This window comes from Varanus komodoensis, unplaced genomic scaffold (assembly GCF_004798865.1).
Source record: "Varanus komodoensis strain SLA01 unplaced genomic scaffold, ASM479886v1 scaffold5, whole genome shotgun sequence".
NCBI classification, from domain to species: Eukaryota; Metazoa; Chordata; class Lepidosauria; order Squamata; family Varanidae; genus Varanus; species Varanus komodoensis.
In genome coordinates this window covers 9,101,200-9,117,920 of record NW_025336087.1, presented here as the reverse complement: position 1 = coordinate 9,117,920, position 16,721 = coordinate 9,101,200, and the positions used below count along the sequence as shown (strand labels likewise).

The window sequence follows — 16,721 nt, the reverse complement described above, 5'->3', positions numbered from 1 at the left end:
AACTCAACTAACTCCAGTTTGTCCAAACCTAACTGTGCTCAGGTTTATCTAGACAAGTGAAATTCAAACAATGATTTAATGATCTTGGCTTATTCAGATAAACCATGGTTAAAATCAGTCACAATATGTCCTGATGTGGACATAACAGCAAGTCACAGTTAGTTGAAACTGGAAGAAAATGCTTGATTTTCTACTGTACTGGAAGTAAGGGAAGAAGAGAAAATGAGAGTCCAAGCCTTTCCCAACCTCATTTCCATATCACTTTAGAGTTATATATGAATACAAACTTTGATAAGGTACAGACTTAGACCCTGAAATTCTCTCTTCACAAACATTCATACACTACCATGCAACTAGATAGTGAATTCAATGAATTATCATATTAGCTGATCCATCTGCTCAACTGACTTCGGTTGGCATTTATATTTTTCACTCAGGAATAGTAAAGGCTGAATGAAGCTGGCTTCCAACTGAGTTGCTATCTCAAGGTAACTTCTCAGTCAATTTATTCCTCTTCCAGTTGAGAAGCAAATACAGCTAGCAATGTGTCTTTGATCCCCACTTTTGCCTCTTGGGAAATGTGAGATGTAAGTAAGGCTAATTCAGAAATTTAAGACCTTTTTGTTCCTCTTTAAATGAATTAAAAACTGAATTTTACAGTGCAAGCTGATTTTACCCACATACATTAAAAGCTAACATGTCAAGTCACCCTTTCTAAGCTAGAAAGTGGTGGGCCTGCAGCTGGATGGGTGACCACAGGTGGAAGTGGGATAGGGGTTGGACTTGTTGACCTTATGGACCCCTTCCAATTCTACATCTGTCTCATTCTATTCTATCCTTAACAGCCAGCTGAAAACAAAATAGTAATGTAATTAATTGCTCAATGCAAACTGGAGTAAGGCAAGTCAAATCTGCAGACATGACACTGAATAGATACTTGAAGATATCTAATTAGATACATAGTGGAAATACTTGCTATTCCCTGTTTTCCATATCACTGTGTAAGTTCCTTGTTCAAATATAACAATATCTTACTATTTGTTGCATAAAATATTACTATGATAGCAATTATGTAAGAGGTATTACAATAACCTCTTAAATTTCTGTTGCACAGACATTCATTTGGAATTCCAAGTTATTGTAGTTGTATAATAGTTTACAGTAGAAGTAATTCTTAGTTACTATTTTTAAAGGTATGCATACATTTATTTACAAAATACTCTACATAAAACTGCTCCAGAACAACAAGGGAGATATCTATGGAGTAGACTTCATTTTGAGGGGAAACAAACTCACAAAATAAACTATCTACAAGTCTGTCCTGATATTACCTCCTGTGCAGTTCTTGCATGCAACACTCAACACAAGCAGCAAGTAATGTGTAAATCACGCAACACACTAATATTTCAAAAGTACTAGTAATTCAACATAAGATTTGATATTAACAATGCAGAATAAGTTAAGTGAAAAAAGAACATCCTTTACTTAAACATGCTAACTAATATCAAAGCCTTCTAACATCTCCAGTAGGATAACAGACAAGTCTAAAAGTAAAATTTGCTACAGTAAACCCTCCCTCTCCATGTGTGTGTGGTGCCTGGGAGAGGAGAGATACTGCAAGAGAGCAAAACTCGCTCATGAAATTTGATTTTGATGCAGACCCAATTTGTGAATGGGTTTTTTTTTTAAATGCACACAGGGGCTTTGCTATCTCTCACCAACCAAATTAAGTACAGACTACCTGGGAACAAAGTAGAGGCTTGATGAAATGATTTCATGTGAACCAGCATAACAAAGATATTGATAGAGCTAGAGTTATCAGACCAAGGGTAAACTCCACTTTAAGATAAGGCCTTGGGGGCTACATTCCAATGATAAGCAAGGCTGAAGACAAAGACAAAATACCAGCATATTTTAGCCTAAAGTTATTACTGCCAGTAGTTAAGCCTTAGGAGAAGCATTTCAACCTTTCAGAACTGTGAGGAGAGAATTTGCAAAACCCAAAAATATTTCTTAATACTGGCAAGGGGATGGGACATGGAGCCAACATATGACTATTTGGGTATCCCCACAGGGCTGGATTTTTCCTATAGGTCTGAAGCTTGATACCACTGCAAACTGAACATCACTTGGTTGGCAGATAAAAGTGTTAGCTTGACTAAATGTCAAGGAAGGACTGATCTGTGTTTTCCTGAAAGAACACAACTGCTTCTTCAGTAACATCTGTGCTAAATAATATGAAGAGCTCCAACAGTGGTGCTATCACCTCCAGGCATGGCACTAATTTAGGAAGTTCTTTTCCCATACTGCTTTCACAGGACACCAATCAGCCAGCTATTGCAATGTGATTGAAGTGGTGCACGGCCCAGCAATGCCAAAGCAGTAACCAGTGCTACTCTAGCACCGTATGAAGTACCTCCCCTTTCCACTTTCCATTTACTAAACTTCATGGCAAACAAACTTCCTAGATCCTTTAGGAGTTCACTCTTCTAAACAAAACTGGATGTCACATAGGAACTGTTACTGTGTGTAGCTGGATACTGGAAAAAATAGTTTCTCTTGCATCCTAGGAACATGTGCTTATGCATGTAGAGAAATTACTGAAATTTCAAAGCACACTATCATGACTGGAGAACATGCATTCCTTAAATTCTAGGCTTTTATAGGTTTAATCAAGAAGAAGATGGCAAGTTGAAAGAGAGCTCGTACAGATACTTACCTTTTCTAACTTTTTGGCCTCAATGTGTCGCAGCACTTGTTCCCTCCAGTCATGAGGGACTTTGCTTTTTCCTGGAGCATCTAACAGAGAGTGTTCAGAGTTAACTCTTGGGTTTGTTCTTTTAGTAGGACTAGTCCTTGAGTAATTGAAATCACTAACTGACATAGTTCTCTCTGGTATTTCATTTGCTGAAGGGCGAGCACTCTGTGGTCGAGGTACATTTGGCCCATCCACACTATAGGTTCTTGCAGAAAGAGGTCTTTGTGGCCCTGACATTATTGGTGGGACTCTTCCCATTGAGTGCAAATCCCTGTATGTTAAATAATCCCCCTCAGGAATCTGAGGACGCCGTTGAGGTCCAGAATCACCAATGTTCATTGAAGCAGTGGAAGAGCTACTGCTCTGCCGCTGAAGAGTATTTCGGGCAGCTGCAGAAACAAGTCTGTCATTTGGTGGAGCAGCCCACATTTCCATATGTCTTCCACCCATCCTCTGATGCATAGTATATGCAGCACTTGCTCTAACATTGTTATGGTTAGAGAAATTCATGTTGGCAGAATGCTTCACAGAGTTGCAGCTATCTGTAGTATCTGACCTTGGCAAACGCTGAGGCAAGCAACTTTGTTCAACTAGCGTGTTTTGTTTCAGGGGCCATAAGGATTCTTTGGCTGCCATACTGCTGCTATATTGGATATTATACTGAGGAGTACTGAATGGTTGTGAGGCATTAGTTCCTTGTCCTCTTATTACATTCATACCTTCTGGATTATGATTTGAATCAAACTTGAACACTGTTTTTGTAGATAGTAAATCAGATGATGATGAACAGCCTGGATATACTTGTAATGGCTGGTCATACAGGAGAGTAGCTGACTTGCTCCGGACTATATTTTTTCCATCTGAAGCCACAGCTGCTGATTTTACTAGTGAATTTGGCTCTTGGGATCCATTGTCATTGATAATATCATAGGTTTTCAGAGCACCTGTCTCCATGTTAGTTATGCTATGCGATTTCACAACTGGCCCACTCCTCTGTGGAGATAAATCTTCAGTGCTCTTTGAAAGACACATTTCCGAAGAAGAATCTGTTTCTATGGTAGCACTTCTCTTTAGCTCTGATTTTCCCGTGGAGTGAGGCACTTCCTCAGAATGTCCATTGACATTATTCATAGGACACATATTAGAATATTTATTTCCATTTTCCATGTGCCCAATTTCTTCTTTCACGTTATTGTTTAAAAAGCCCTTAACTGATATGTCCAGTGTTTTTATTTCTTCTACTACATTTGGTTTTATTACTTCCTCATCATTCAATTTGGAGATATTCATGTTAATTTGGTGTAATTTATGAGACTCATCAATAGCACTATTAAGCTCAACACCCTTCTCTATCAAAGCTAATCTCTCTTCAATATTTAATCTGAATTCAGTGAAGTTTGTAACTTTATCTTGAGTATCCAGTTTTTCTTCTGCTGTGACATTTAGGTCGCCTCCATTTTGTAAAAGACTATTAGAATTTTCATCTTGCCTGAAAGAAAAGTGTAATTGTTAAATTGAATAGAAAAAGAACATTACTGATTAACGTCATGACTACCATCAGTATCAAGTCTCATCATTTATATTTTATGCAATCTAAATAAATGCATCTTTAGACACAGTGGGTAGAGCCAGAGTAGATCCATTGAAAACAAAGCGACAGGTTGATTATTACTTTAAATGGACATCCTCTATGTCTGGATTCAACCCTCTGTGTGCATGTGTGTGTGTGTATAGCGACCTTACCAAAATCTAAACTATATAGGCTATAGTTATCAATGAGGTCATTATTACAATACAGAAATTATCTTCAAAGCACACACAACTTTTGGTAGTAATATGAATGAAGCTGTTGCCATTTAAATTACCTAAACTGGTCCATGTCATCTGGTCATGCATTTATTCATTTCATTTTTATATTGCTCAATAGTTGAAGCTCTTTGGGCATTTAAAATTTTGATAAAATTTAAGATACAAAAACAAAAAGCCAATATGAAAAGCAAAACACTCCAGTGCTATAAAAATTTCCTCTCTCTATTCATGCTATTGATTTAGCTATCATCAATTACAACTATTCTGACAAAATGGGACAGCAGCCCTCCCTTGTCCATAGCAGTGAGGAAGTAGGGATGAGAACAAGAGTCAACTGTTCTTTGTTTTTGATGGCAAGTCAACAGAGGCAGAACCAGTTGATGATGACTACAGTTGTCTCCATCCTCTACCATAATCTGGAATTCTGGTGAAATCATTATGGGTAAGTAAAAGCAGTTCCTTCCCTCATCTTCTTCCTTCACCATGGAATGAGACTACTGGGCTTCTCTTACATGTAATCCCATATCAGGATAAAAGAACAAATCACACCATAAGAAGTGTGGCCAAACAACTGGAGCTAACAACTGATCTTAATTTTTTATAATTTTATGGGAAACAGTATGACTGAAATTTAATTTCTAAAATACATGTCAACATTTTAAAAAGTTATTCAAGAAATCAGCACAAAAACAGAAAATAAAACATTTAGTCAATTTTCCAAAACATTTTATTGAATAGTATGTCTCAAACCTGATTTTGGAATTGACAGGCATGTTAGTTTCTTTTTCCGGAGAGCACAGTGATGCTTCATGGCTACTGTCAGTATTTAGAGAAACCGAATCAGACATTCGAGATGGAGAGGAACAATTGCTGTTATTCTGATTGCTGTTGTGGGTGGGATCATCCGACAATGAATCTATGTCTTTACTGTCATCTGAAAAGAGTTTGCTTTATGATAGTATACTGAATATATTTAACAAGAAGATAGTTCTGAAGCTAAAATGTTCAGTCCTGACTAGTTTTACTTGAGGTTTCTACTAGTTAAAAGCAATTCTGTTTATCTAGCATTGGAATTTAATTATGCTTCTTCAAGACTTGCCCACCAAAACAATAGTTGTCAAATGACGTTGCATGCTTCCATGGTTTCATGGCTCATATTGCATAGCTATGTGTGGGATACTTGGGCCCATTTCAGAGCTGGGATGGGGGTGATGTGCCTGTGTTTCTTGCCTGGCTCTGTAACTCATCCTGTGAAAACTATGCAGTGTTGTAGCCTTGCCTCGTGTTTTACGAGTATTAATTGTCCCCTTGGATGATTGAAGTAGAAAGGTCAGTGAATAAAGTAACAATGACTGTAAATTATTTTATGATGTAACTAAATGTGGTGAGTTTAGCATAAGAGGAACAAAGGAGTACTTGTGTGGGATTAAGTGTGTATGTGGGTAGGGCATTAAGAATCATGTGCCTTGGCAGAAATATTTATTTATTTAAAACTTTTTGTTACCATCTACTACCAAATAGTCTTGGGACAGTCTTATAATAAAACAAAGTAAAGCACACCATCCATTCTGTACAATAAAAGCCCAATTAAAATAACAATCTAAACTTTAAAATACTACAAAAATAAAAAGGTTTTGGCCTGGCACCAAAAAGAATAGAGTGTCAGCGCCAGGCAAACATGGGGAGCATATTCCATAACCAGGGTGCCACCACAGAGAAGGCCCTTCTCCAGGTAGCCACCCTCCTAATCTCCCTTCAAGGAGGGCTCCCAAAGAAGACCTCCAACTCAGATCTTAAGGGGCAGGCAGGCACATAGGGAAGGAGATGCTCCTTCAGATATCCAGGTCCTAAGCCGTTTAGGGCTTTATAAGTCATCACCAACACCTTAAACTGGCCCAGACTTCAATTGGTAGCCAGTGTAGATGGTAAAGGATGGGCGTTATTTCTGCTATGTGCCAGTCCCTGTTAACATCCTGGCTTCTCTGTTCTGAACCAAATGAAGTATCTGGACTATCTTCAAGGGCAGCCCCACGTAGCGTGCATTACAATACTCCAATCGGGAAGTTACCGGAACATGGGTCACTGTTGGTAGGCTCTGCTCATCCAAAGTAAGGGCATAGTTGATGAATCAACCGAAGCTGAAGGAAAGCACTCCTCATAACAGCAGCCACCTGGAACTCCAGCTCTGGGTTGAGGAGCACTCCCAACCTATGCACCCTGTCTTTTAGGGGGAGTGCAGCCCCATCCAGAACAGGGCTAAAATCACTTACCAGGAAGGCTGAAATGCCTACCAACAGAACCTCCATCTTTCTGTATTAAGCCTCAATTTATTGGCCCTCTCCCAAACCATCACACCAGCCAGACACTGCCTCACCTGGATTAGATGTGAAAGAGAGGTTGGGCTGGGTGTCATCAGCATACTGATGACTTCACACCCTAGATGACCTCTCTCAGCGGTTTCATGTAGATGTTAAACAGCATGGGGGATAGAATGGAACCCTGAGGAAATCCATGGCAAAGCTGCCATGGCACAGAGCTACAATCCCCCAGCACCACCTCCTGGAATTGGCCAGCCAAGTAGGAGTGGAACCATTGCAAAGCTGTGCCTCCAACCCTCAACTCAAGACAGCCTATCCAGAATGATACCATGGTTGATAGTATTGAAATCCGCTGAGAGGTCCAGGGGAACCAACAGGGATGCACTCCCCCTGTTCCTCTCCCTGTACAGGTCATCATACAGGGAGACCAAGGCAGTTTCAGTCCCATAGCCAGGCCTGAAACTAGACTGGAATGGGTCCAGTTGGTCAGTTTCTTCCAAGAGAGCTTGGAGTTGTCCAGCCACCACCCACTCAAACAGCTTGCCCAAGAATGGGATGTTAGCCATTGGTCTATAATTGGTGGCCTTCTCTGGGTCCAGGTTCACCATCTTCAGGATGAGCCTGATCACATTTTCTATGGTGGCACCTACTGCCATGAATACCTTTCCCACAAAATATACAGTAAGTCTGATGCAGTTCAGACATGTGTTAAATCAACTTCGGATGATCTATAATGTTCATCATTTTGATATTTGCTTATTTGTTTTCTGATGGTGCTTGGTTATATTTTAGTATGTTTTAGTTATATTTGGATATTTTGATTTTCATATCATGGTTTTAATCTAGTACATTGTTTGAACATGTTTAGATTAAATACTATATAACATATTTTAAATAAATATGTTATGAGTATATTTTAGAGTATCAGTATAATTTTACTAGAAAGGTTCATCCATGTGCATTTAGGAGGTATGCAGGAAGTAAAACAATGCAGTGAAAACATCAATCAGCTGTTTATTAAAGCACCAAAGGTTGAGAAGTTCCCTTGTTGAAATCCTATGGGTTTTTCCTCATATGCATTAAAAAAAAAGGTGAGCAAGGCACACATTTTTATGTCTACTGATCAAGCATGTGAAAATATGCTCAGTTAACTTAAGACCATGTCCACCAGCCCATGAATACTGTTGCTGTACAATTTCAAAAGGTTATACCCAGATATTTTCAACCAGGTTTTATGTAAATCAAAAGGTATAAGCAGTTTAATAGCCTGCTGTAAATTGGATATATCAGAACAAATGAGTTCTTTTTGGAAGCTTCCTACTGAAAGACAGCCTACCTTTTTTGCTATTCCCCAGAGCTACTACTTTTGGTTGGTTAATGGAGGTTTCTATGAGAGGTGGTCTCATTTCTGCTATTTTCATTTCTTCATCAGAAGACAGTTCTTCTGACTCCTGTCAAAGGAGAGAGAAATATGTGGTTTACATTATAAGCAGTGTGCCAAAATTAATCTTGATTTGGTTCACATAATCAAAATAAACTATTGTGGCTTTTAAAAACTGCCACATATGCCAAGCATAATTTCCATAATTACTGCCGAAGCATGGCTTTTCTTGTCATCTAAACCTGGGTGGCACAGTTTGTTAAGAGAGGGAAGCAATCTTTCAATTACCTCTAGCCTGTTGTAGGATTATCTCTCCCCTTTAGCAAGCCATGCTGTTGAAGAAAGAAACAAAGCATAGGTGAAAAACAGGCTATGCTCAGGCAGTGATTATAGAAATCACGCTCTGCATGCACCATGACTTGAATAAGCCATGGTGCCTTTACTTCTGCTTTTTTTTTCATCCAAAGACAAGATTTTTGACTCCTGTCAAAGAAGTAGCCTATTTTGCTTATGCGAACTAGCTCCCTCATCCAAATAGTTCCTTAGACACATGTAAGCTTCTTAATGCATTGTCCGTACATGTTGCAAATTTTAGGTTTTGTATTTCAAGTTCATTTTCTTATTTGTAAAATAAAACGAATTTATTTACAAGAATTGGAAGAAGCCAAACTTCATTACCTCTAAATCAAACCCTCTCATCTAACATAGAGGGTTTAGACATTTGTTTCCATTTCTGAAAACTGCCACTTGTTATGGGTCTGGTTTGAACAATCCGACTGACACATGGCACCCTTTTGGGAAACCAAACCCCTTGTGTGAACTCTGTGGCATGGGTTAACTTGGTGTGGATAAATTGTGAGAAGTTTGTTAATCATGCCAACAACCCACTCTCACTGGGTTTGCACATGACCAGCTATCTGGACTGTGCCTGTATTGGTTTTCAGAATAACCACAGTATTTTATTTAAGCCACCATGGATCGATCTGATTGTGGAAACCTGATCACACTGTGTGATCCAGAATTAAGAAAAACAGTTATCAGTCTTAGTGACAGTTCAGGGAAACAAATCAGGATAAGAAACCATAGTTTGCAGTAGGTTTGAATCGCCGCTTTTCTGGGTACCTTCATAAGAACAGGTTATGGTTACTTAACAATAGAAGCAAATATATCTGATCTCCTTGTAGCTGAGTCAGAGAAGGAGGGAGAGGCAATTGGTGAACAGGTTCATACACACAAAAGTAAACTATGGCTTAGCATTACATCTGAACCAGGCAAATATGTGCAGAAAGCCCTAGTGAATCTTGAATGCTCTCTTTTTGAATCTGTAGTCTGGTAAAGGTTGCTCACTGCAAGTCAAAAACTGAAATGCTGCTATCAGGAAGCGAAATACTGGAAGTCTGCCTTGCAATGAACAAATCCAACAAATTATTTTGTTCTCATTTTCAAAAATTAGATACCACTTTCCAGGTATAAGCAACTTCTTGAAGCAGTTTACAGTAAAATTTAAACACAACCTATTCTGCTTTGTTTGTTTGTTTGTTTTTAAATTATGTCACTGTTCATGTGGATCAGGATCACTAATGTACATCAACTTCAGCATGGTTGGAGAGTGAGCTTGTGTGAGAGTAAAGATTCCCCAATGCTGTTGCTTCAGCAGACCTGACAATTAATTACATCAGTGTCTCTGATATACTGATAGGCAGAAACTTAACTGGGGTGAAAAACATCTGCTTCCCAATCAATTTGCTATTCTTCTACTAGTAATGCCCACACAATGAAGCCAACAAGGAAGACTCTGTTCACTGAAAACCTGTCCATGTCCTGAATGTGTACCTGACTCAATGCTTCAGGGAAAAGCCACCTTATCTTAAACCATGTTGACACTTAAATGGATGAATTTGTCATGTTCATTTCAGCCTCGACTGTTTAAAGCTACATGGATCCGGACAAGTAAACAAACAATAGTACAAGTAAGTAAACACGGACATGCAGTGGATGCAACAGATGTTCAACAGACAAGGCATCTGGGACATTCTGTTGAGCCTTTGCTGCAGTACTGTCTGCTGTTGTTTAACTACTGTCACTCCTGAGGAAGATGTTGGTATCACCAGCAAGAGCTGAGAGCCTCCCTCTGCCCGCTGCATCCCACAGCATGCAAGCTCTGTGTTTTATTTCCAGGACAAGCTGCTATTTCTTGGGCCTGATGCCCCTGGCAGAATCAGCCCAAAATTGCAAGATCACCCCTCTGGGAGCCACTTTGGTTGGATGCAGGGGTGAACCCTGCAATATCCAGCTGACTGGAGTTTAGAGTTTTTGGAGTGGGGCTTTGGTTCCCATTTCTGACCCAATCATGTGCCTGAAGTACAGCTTATGAGGCCAAGTTGGCAATGGAGGGGCAATTAGTGAGATTACAAGTAGGGGGAAGCATGGAGTGGGAAGGAAAGCTAGCCAGTTAAGGGGAACATTGCCCAGACAATTACCGACTGCGTCACTCTCTGACTGTGCACCTCTCATCTGCAGGTTTGGCGATTGTCCTATTAGCCTACCCTCAAATCTCCAGACACAATTTTTAAAGGCTGGAACAGTTCATAATAAGAGCTTCTTCATCCATGATTTGATCATACATAATCTGGTATGCATAATAATGGATATAATTTTGTGATCAAACACTACAAGTAGTTACATTATGCAAACCTTACTCATTTCAGGATTTAGTCTGATTTTAAAACTTTAGCTATTCAAGGGGCAGACTTTAGTGGCAGTTGTAACTAGATTTGAACAGAAATGTCATCTCAAGAAATAAGCCCCACTGAGTTCAATGGGCCTTACTCTTCCTGCACAGGATAACAGGCTATTAGTTTTGAAAACTGAGTTTAAAATATATTCTAATTATTGCACTCTATATTCGTTTTCATAATTTTTATTTGAATGGGAGACACTTGGACAATATGAAATACCTCAAGAGTATCTTCATGATTAGCAACTGGCTTTCTGCTCTCCAAGGCTTTAACATGGGTATTCATCTGTAAGTTTCTGGTGCTATTTTCAGCATCTGGCTCATTAGACTTCTGCACACAGTTTCCCATTGCATTCTGCTCACTTTCCACTTTGCTCCTTGCTGGAGTTACCTCAGAAGACTATGACAGAAGCAAAGGTGTTAACATTGTAAGAGAAAACATTCCCAAAGACGAGGCGGCAAAGCTCATTTATCTGTTGAGGATAATGTACAGCACGCTGTAGATGCTGGTCCACCATCTGTGAAAGCATAGATGTGAGCAGCATGTAGATACAGTCACTTGTTCAAGCACTGGCAATTCCAGCATAGCAGCAACATCGGTATTACATTTTGAAACTATATAGGCGTCCCTATACAATTAATCCCATGCACGGTGCTGCTGTCAGGGCAAGACTTTGGGAAAGCAGAATGAAACAGGAGGACTCTCTCAGCACATTTTAATGTAACTGACTGTGTGCGCATATGTGCATGTGCATTAATGTCTAGAATCTAAATTACTTAACTGCACCACTGGATTTTGTCATCTACTCTGCCACACCTTTACAGTTTCATTTGTCCCGGAGAAAATTTGACAACACTGACCTATTGCTTAAAATATGTTCATAATTTGATCAAAAGCTCTTTTAAAACAGAAAAGCAAAATTAGCAAAACAGATTGGTTGCAAATAGGTTTCTTGCTACATTGCTGCCAGCTGGGTTCAATTGTTTGTTCTATTTGTTTCCTACCACTTCTCCAGATTACATTCATATTTTGCTGCTCAGTGCAACATATCAGCCTCACAACAAGGAAGTATGGCTGAAAGACCTAACCAGATTATAGCTATGTGGGAATTTTCTCACTTTCGGATCCAGTGCATTAGCCAATATTTCTATATATGAATAAATTACTGTTTTGACACTTTTATCATCTAATAATCAACTATAAATGGCATGGTGAAGCAGAGGCAAGACATTGAAGCCTGAAGTTGTTTTGAGGTTTTTTTTCTGCAAAGATCAATAGAGGTAAAAAAAGATGCTGGAAGTAGGTATGTTCCCCTGCTAAACATCGGACAAACTACTGTATCACTCAAGCTATATTCTAAATATTGGACAACACAGTCATATTGGTAACTCTTACTCAGCTCTGCTCCCTTACTGGATCACTGCTTTGTAGAATGCAGATGATATAATTCATATGTGTAAGTTCTCTTCCCAATCTTTTATGGCCATAAATGAAAATTGCCATGGTTCAATTAATAGTATTTCACAAAAATATCAGAATACTGAATCTAACTTTTACACTTACATCTTTCACTGACATTTGCAGGCCTTCTTGCTTTGATTCTTTGCTAGCTTCTTCTGGGTTTTCTTCATCTTTTAATCTGTGTACTATTGTTTGAACTGTTTTGACCATATTCTTCAGTTCATCAGGATACGGAGTTGGATACCTCTTCAGATTACCCTCCTAAGTAAAAAGAAACTAGTTTTTAGAAGTCACATTATAAAGTGTTATGTGCTACAAATTGTGACCATCATAGTGACATTAACCATGAGAGTGAAAGAAACATTACATTATATTTTATTTGTATTTATTTAAAACATTTCTATGCCACCCCCATCGCAACAAAGCCTCGGGGCGGCTCACAAAGGATACATAAATACATAAATAACAACAATGTAACAATTAAAAAAAATTGTTTAAAAACCCCCGGTGCATTCTCGGCTAAAAATTTAAAATCTTATTAATCCAAATAATTTAACAATTAAAATAAGTTTTAAATAAAAAGGTCTTAGCCTGGTGCCAAAAAACAAATAACGACAGCGCCAGGCGGACCTCTCTGGGGAGTACATTCCATATATGGGGCGCCACCGCAGAGAAAGCCCTCCTCCAGGTACTCACCCTCCTAATATCATTCACAGACGGTTCCCAGAGAAGGGCATCTGTTGCTGATCTCAAGGGGCAGGAGGGCATATATGCGCACAAGCGTTCCTTTAGATATCCAGGTCCCAAGCCATTTAGGGCTTTATAGGTCATAACCAACACCTTGAATTGGGCCCGGACTTCAATCGGGAGCCAGTGGAGCTGACGGAGAACTGGGGTTATATGAGAACAACACCCAGTCCCCGTCAGCAACCTGGCAGCTCTATTCTGCACCAACTGAAGTATCCGGACTGTCTTCAAGGGTAGCCCCACGTAGAGCGCGTTACAGAAATCTAATCGGGAATGCATGGAGCTACCCCTGTAATTGCAATGAATGGAAAACACATGTATAGTGCATTCGATTTATTTGTACTGATTATGTTTTGGGTGTTATTGGTATTATTTATATTGATGTTTTCAGTGATGGAATTTCTGGTGGGACATATGAGATTCCTAGACCAGCTTAATTTCAGAAAGATGTCTGTGTCATACGCCTTCAGACAATGCCCATGATCAGCATTGGAGCACACAAAGAACTCTTGGTCAAAGGCATCTGCAGGCTATATAAATGAAAACTATGATTCTCAAGAATGTCAAAGGAGCCTTAAGGAGACATGCACACAGACAAAATGGGAGAGAGCTGTTATGAGGTCACCTACTTCAGTAAAGATTCTGTCCAGAGCAGATCATATAAATGCATCATGACTGATTAAGGCAGTTACATACCCTGGGTGGTGCCTCTCTTTCATCTTTATCTTCATCACATTCAAAGGCCACTTGAGCACGTTGCTTCCTCTGCTCCTCCCACAGTGAAGGATTAAAACTTTCATTATCAGATATGAACATAACTAGGCCAAAGAAAAGAAAAAAATGACTAATAAACAAATAAGGTGACTTGCATGATGGATATTCTTAGTTATTAACATTTTTCCAAAGGCACAATTTCCTCCTTCCAAGACTGTTCAGAACTATGATGTTCAATATTGCTGCTTGTAATCTGAACCATATCTAGGAGTCATTAGGCTTGGGGCTGAGTGCAAGAGACTGAGGACAATACTGTAGCATACCCAAATTACAGTATTATGTGCTTATAAAAAGGTGCTTTTAATGGCTTGGCCTACAAGTTACAAAAGATCTTTCATAAACATTGAAAATCATGCTGTTTGGTTAAGCACTTCTAAGAAGGGTAAATACAGGTGAGGACCTCAGAGTTTACACATTAGTATTTCCTCATTATTAATTCAAAAGTGGCTAATTTTTGAGGTTTCACTGAACATGTTTGCCTAAAATCTCTGAGATTAGTCAAACTAGACTGAATAGATCCAACTTAAATAGATAATCCTCTTTATCATCAGGCAGCATTTTAAAAAAGTAGTAAATAAATAAATTCACACCATCTTCAGATCTTGGTTGCTGAGGGAACATATAATTAGTAAGCACTGTTTTCTGTGTTTCCGGGTCAACTTCTTTCTGAAGGGGAATGAGTGCTTTGGACTGAGAATGGAGGGAGTGAGGGGGAGGGAGAGAGAGAGAGAGAGAGAGAGAGAGAGAGAGAGAATACAATTAAGAATGCACAGAGATAATACATAGGCAAAAAACAGTAAAATCTTGGTTTTGTTTTTTAAATAGGAATATTTATATTCTTGGCAGCAAAACATTCAAATGTTGCCACTTTATAAATCTTGCTCAGCATTTCTATTCAGTTGCAAGATAAATAAGCATGAATGGGATATTTTTATAGCACCTCTCATTGGCTGAAAATTTTAGAGTAGAAATACAAATAGAGTTAGAAGGGGCCTATAAGACCATCAAGTCCAACCCTCTACTACATATGGTCACCCATCTGGCCGCAGGTCCACATCACTCTGGGTTAACAAAGGTGACTTCACATGCTAGTTCAATGTATAGCTATGCAGGCAGGATATCAGTGTAAATTAAAGAGAGGTTATTCCTCCATGCAGCATCTATGTTGACGTCTATTCCCCTGGGCTAAGGACCACCTGGGACAAAGTTGTGGGGGGGGGGGAGTAAGAGGTTGCAGGAAAGGGGAGGGAAGAGGAAAATCCCACTGTGTGAGTGCAAGTTTGCTTGCATGATAGCTCTTCCCCAGAATTTTATAGAGTGATGTAGGTTTTCCAAGAAAATTTTCCAATGCTCTAACTAATGAGTTGCATCACTTCTTTGTAGGAGTATACAAATACTGCTATAGGCGTATTTTTCAGGACAATTTCTATGCTACAGTTTCTGCAATATAATATGCTAATAATACATGCTGTTAAGTATCTATTTATACTTGTTGCATTTACAATATTTACATGTACCGACTTTCTTTTTAACGTCAGTGTTTTCATTGTAGTGATGCCACATGTAGTCTTCTTGTGTTGAGGTATTTATTGCTTAGCTTAAAGTAACCACAAGCACTAGCAGACTAAAATCTTTTGTAAACACTTCTGACTTCTCTAAGAACAGAAATGGTACATTTCTCTGAGGCAGTGAAACACAGTAGTTATAGAAACAGAGCGAGTCAAAAGGGGCCTCCCGGGCCATCTAGCCTGACCCCCGGCTCTAGCCGGCTCCGCTCACGACATGCCCACCATGCGCATGTCATAAAAATTAGAATTTCCTCCACCCATTCACCAACAGGAGGAAAAACATGCACTGTACCCTTTATGTTCCTCTGCACCCTTTATGTTCAAGGGGAAAAATCAGCAAGAAAAGACTAGCTTAACACTGTCATTCCCACCTCAGCGCAGAGAGGTCCTCCTACTGCTGAGAAACGTACCTTGGATTAGTCTATTACCTCCTGTGAGAACAAAGGGGAAACTACATGCTCCCCTTAAAGACATAGTTGGTACCAACTCTTGCCCTTGGCCACAATGGAAGTCAGGCTGTACCATTGTGAAACATGGGGTGGTCCATTTTGTCCCCCCGCCCCAGTTTGGAGTGCCAGTTTATCGTCTTAGTTTCAGTTTTCCTTCCAGTTTGTTACTGAATAAATGTTAACAATAAAGGGCAAATATGCCCTGCATAAGTCTGTTCCAGATCCAACCTGAATCCAATTGTATTGTGCACAGGGAGCCATTTTCATACCTTATTTTTCAGTTCCCTCACGGGCAATTGAGCAGTAAGATTTGTCAGTGCTTGCCTTAGAACATGGGTCCTCAAAGTACAGTCCGTGGGCCAAATGCAGCCTGCCATGCCCATTTATCCAGCCTGCCATAGAGGTTTTGGACTCGCCATGCGCACGTGTGGCGAGGCGGGGGCTTGCTCGTGTGGAGATCGTTTTGGACTCACTTGCCCTCACCCCACCTCAGCAGCACCTTTCAACTGGCCCCGTTTAAAAAGTTTGAGGACCCCTGCCTTAGAAGAATAACTTACAAAAGTTGATGTGCTATAGTTATCCCACCATGACTGACAGCAATACAACAGCTCAGACAAGTATGAATAAAAACTGACATATAGGGTATGGAAAATACATCATATCGGTACATCACTGATTTTGTACAGTGATTGATAGAGATTTTCAATCTAGTGCATTT

General features: G+C 39.5%; 1 protein-coding gene and 1 long non-coding RNA gene across 3 annotated transcripts in view; one reads left to right on the top strand and one right to left on the bottom strand.

Annotated features, from left to right (window-relative positions):
- Positions 1 to 16,721, bottom strand: part of ERBIN (erbb2 interacting protein) — a 105,255-nt gene that overhangs the window by 21,487 nt on the left and 67,047 nt on the right. For both annotated transcript variants that reach the window (XM_044446796.1, XM_044446797.1), the window contains exons 15-21: positions 14,577 to 14,676; positions 13,909 to 14,030; positions 12,568 to 12,726; positions 11,224 to 11,403; positions 8,222 to 8,336; positions 5,318 to 5,501; positions 2,720 to 4,247 (exon numbers count right to left, since the gene is read on the bottom strand). In XM_044446796.1, the coding sequence (XP_044302731.1) occupies positions 2,720 to 4,247; positions 5,318 to 5,501; positions 8,222 to 8,336; positions 11,224 to 11,403; positions 12,568 to 12,726; positions 13,909 to 14,030; positions 14,577 to 14,676 (2,388 nt within the window). The remainder of the gene's footprint in view (positions 1 to 2,719; positions 4,248 to 5,317; positions 5,502 to 8,221; positions 8,337 to 11,223; positions 11,404 to 12,567; positions 12,727 to 13,908; positions 14,031 to 14,576; positions 14,677 to 16,721) is intronic.
- The window catches only part of LOC123031605, a 48,347-nt gene that overhangs the window by 14,753 nt on the left and 16,873 nt on the right, over positions 1 to 16,721 (top strand). The window contains exon 3 of the long non-coding RNA XR_006416333.1: positions 4,811 to 5,009. This is a non-coding gene — a long non-coding RNA (uncharacterized LOC123031605). The remainder of the gene's footprint in view (positions 1 to 4,810; positions 5,010 to 16,721) is intronic.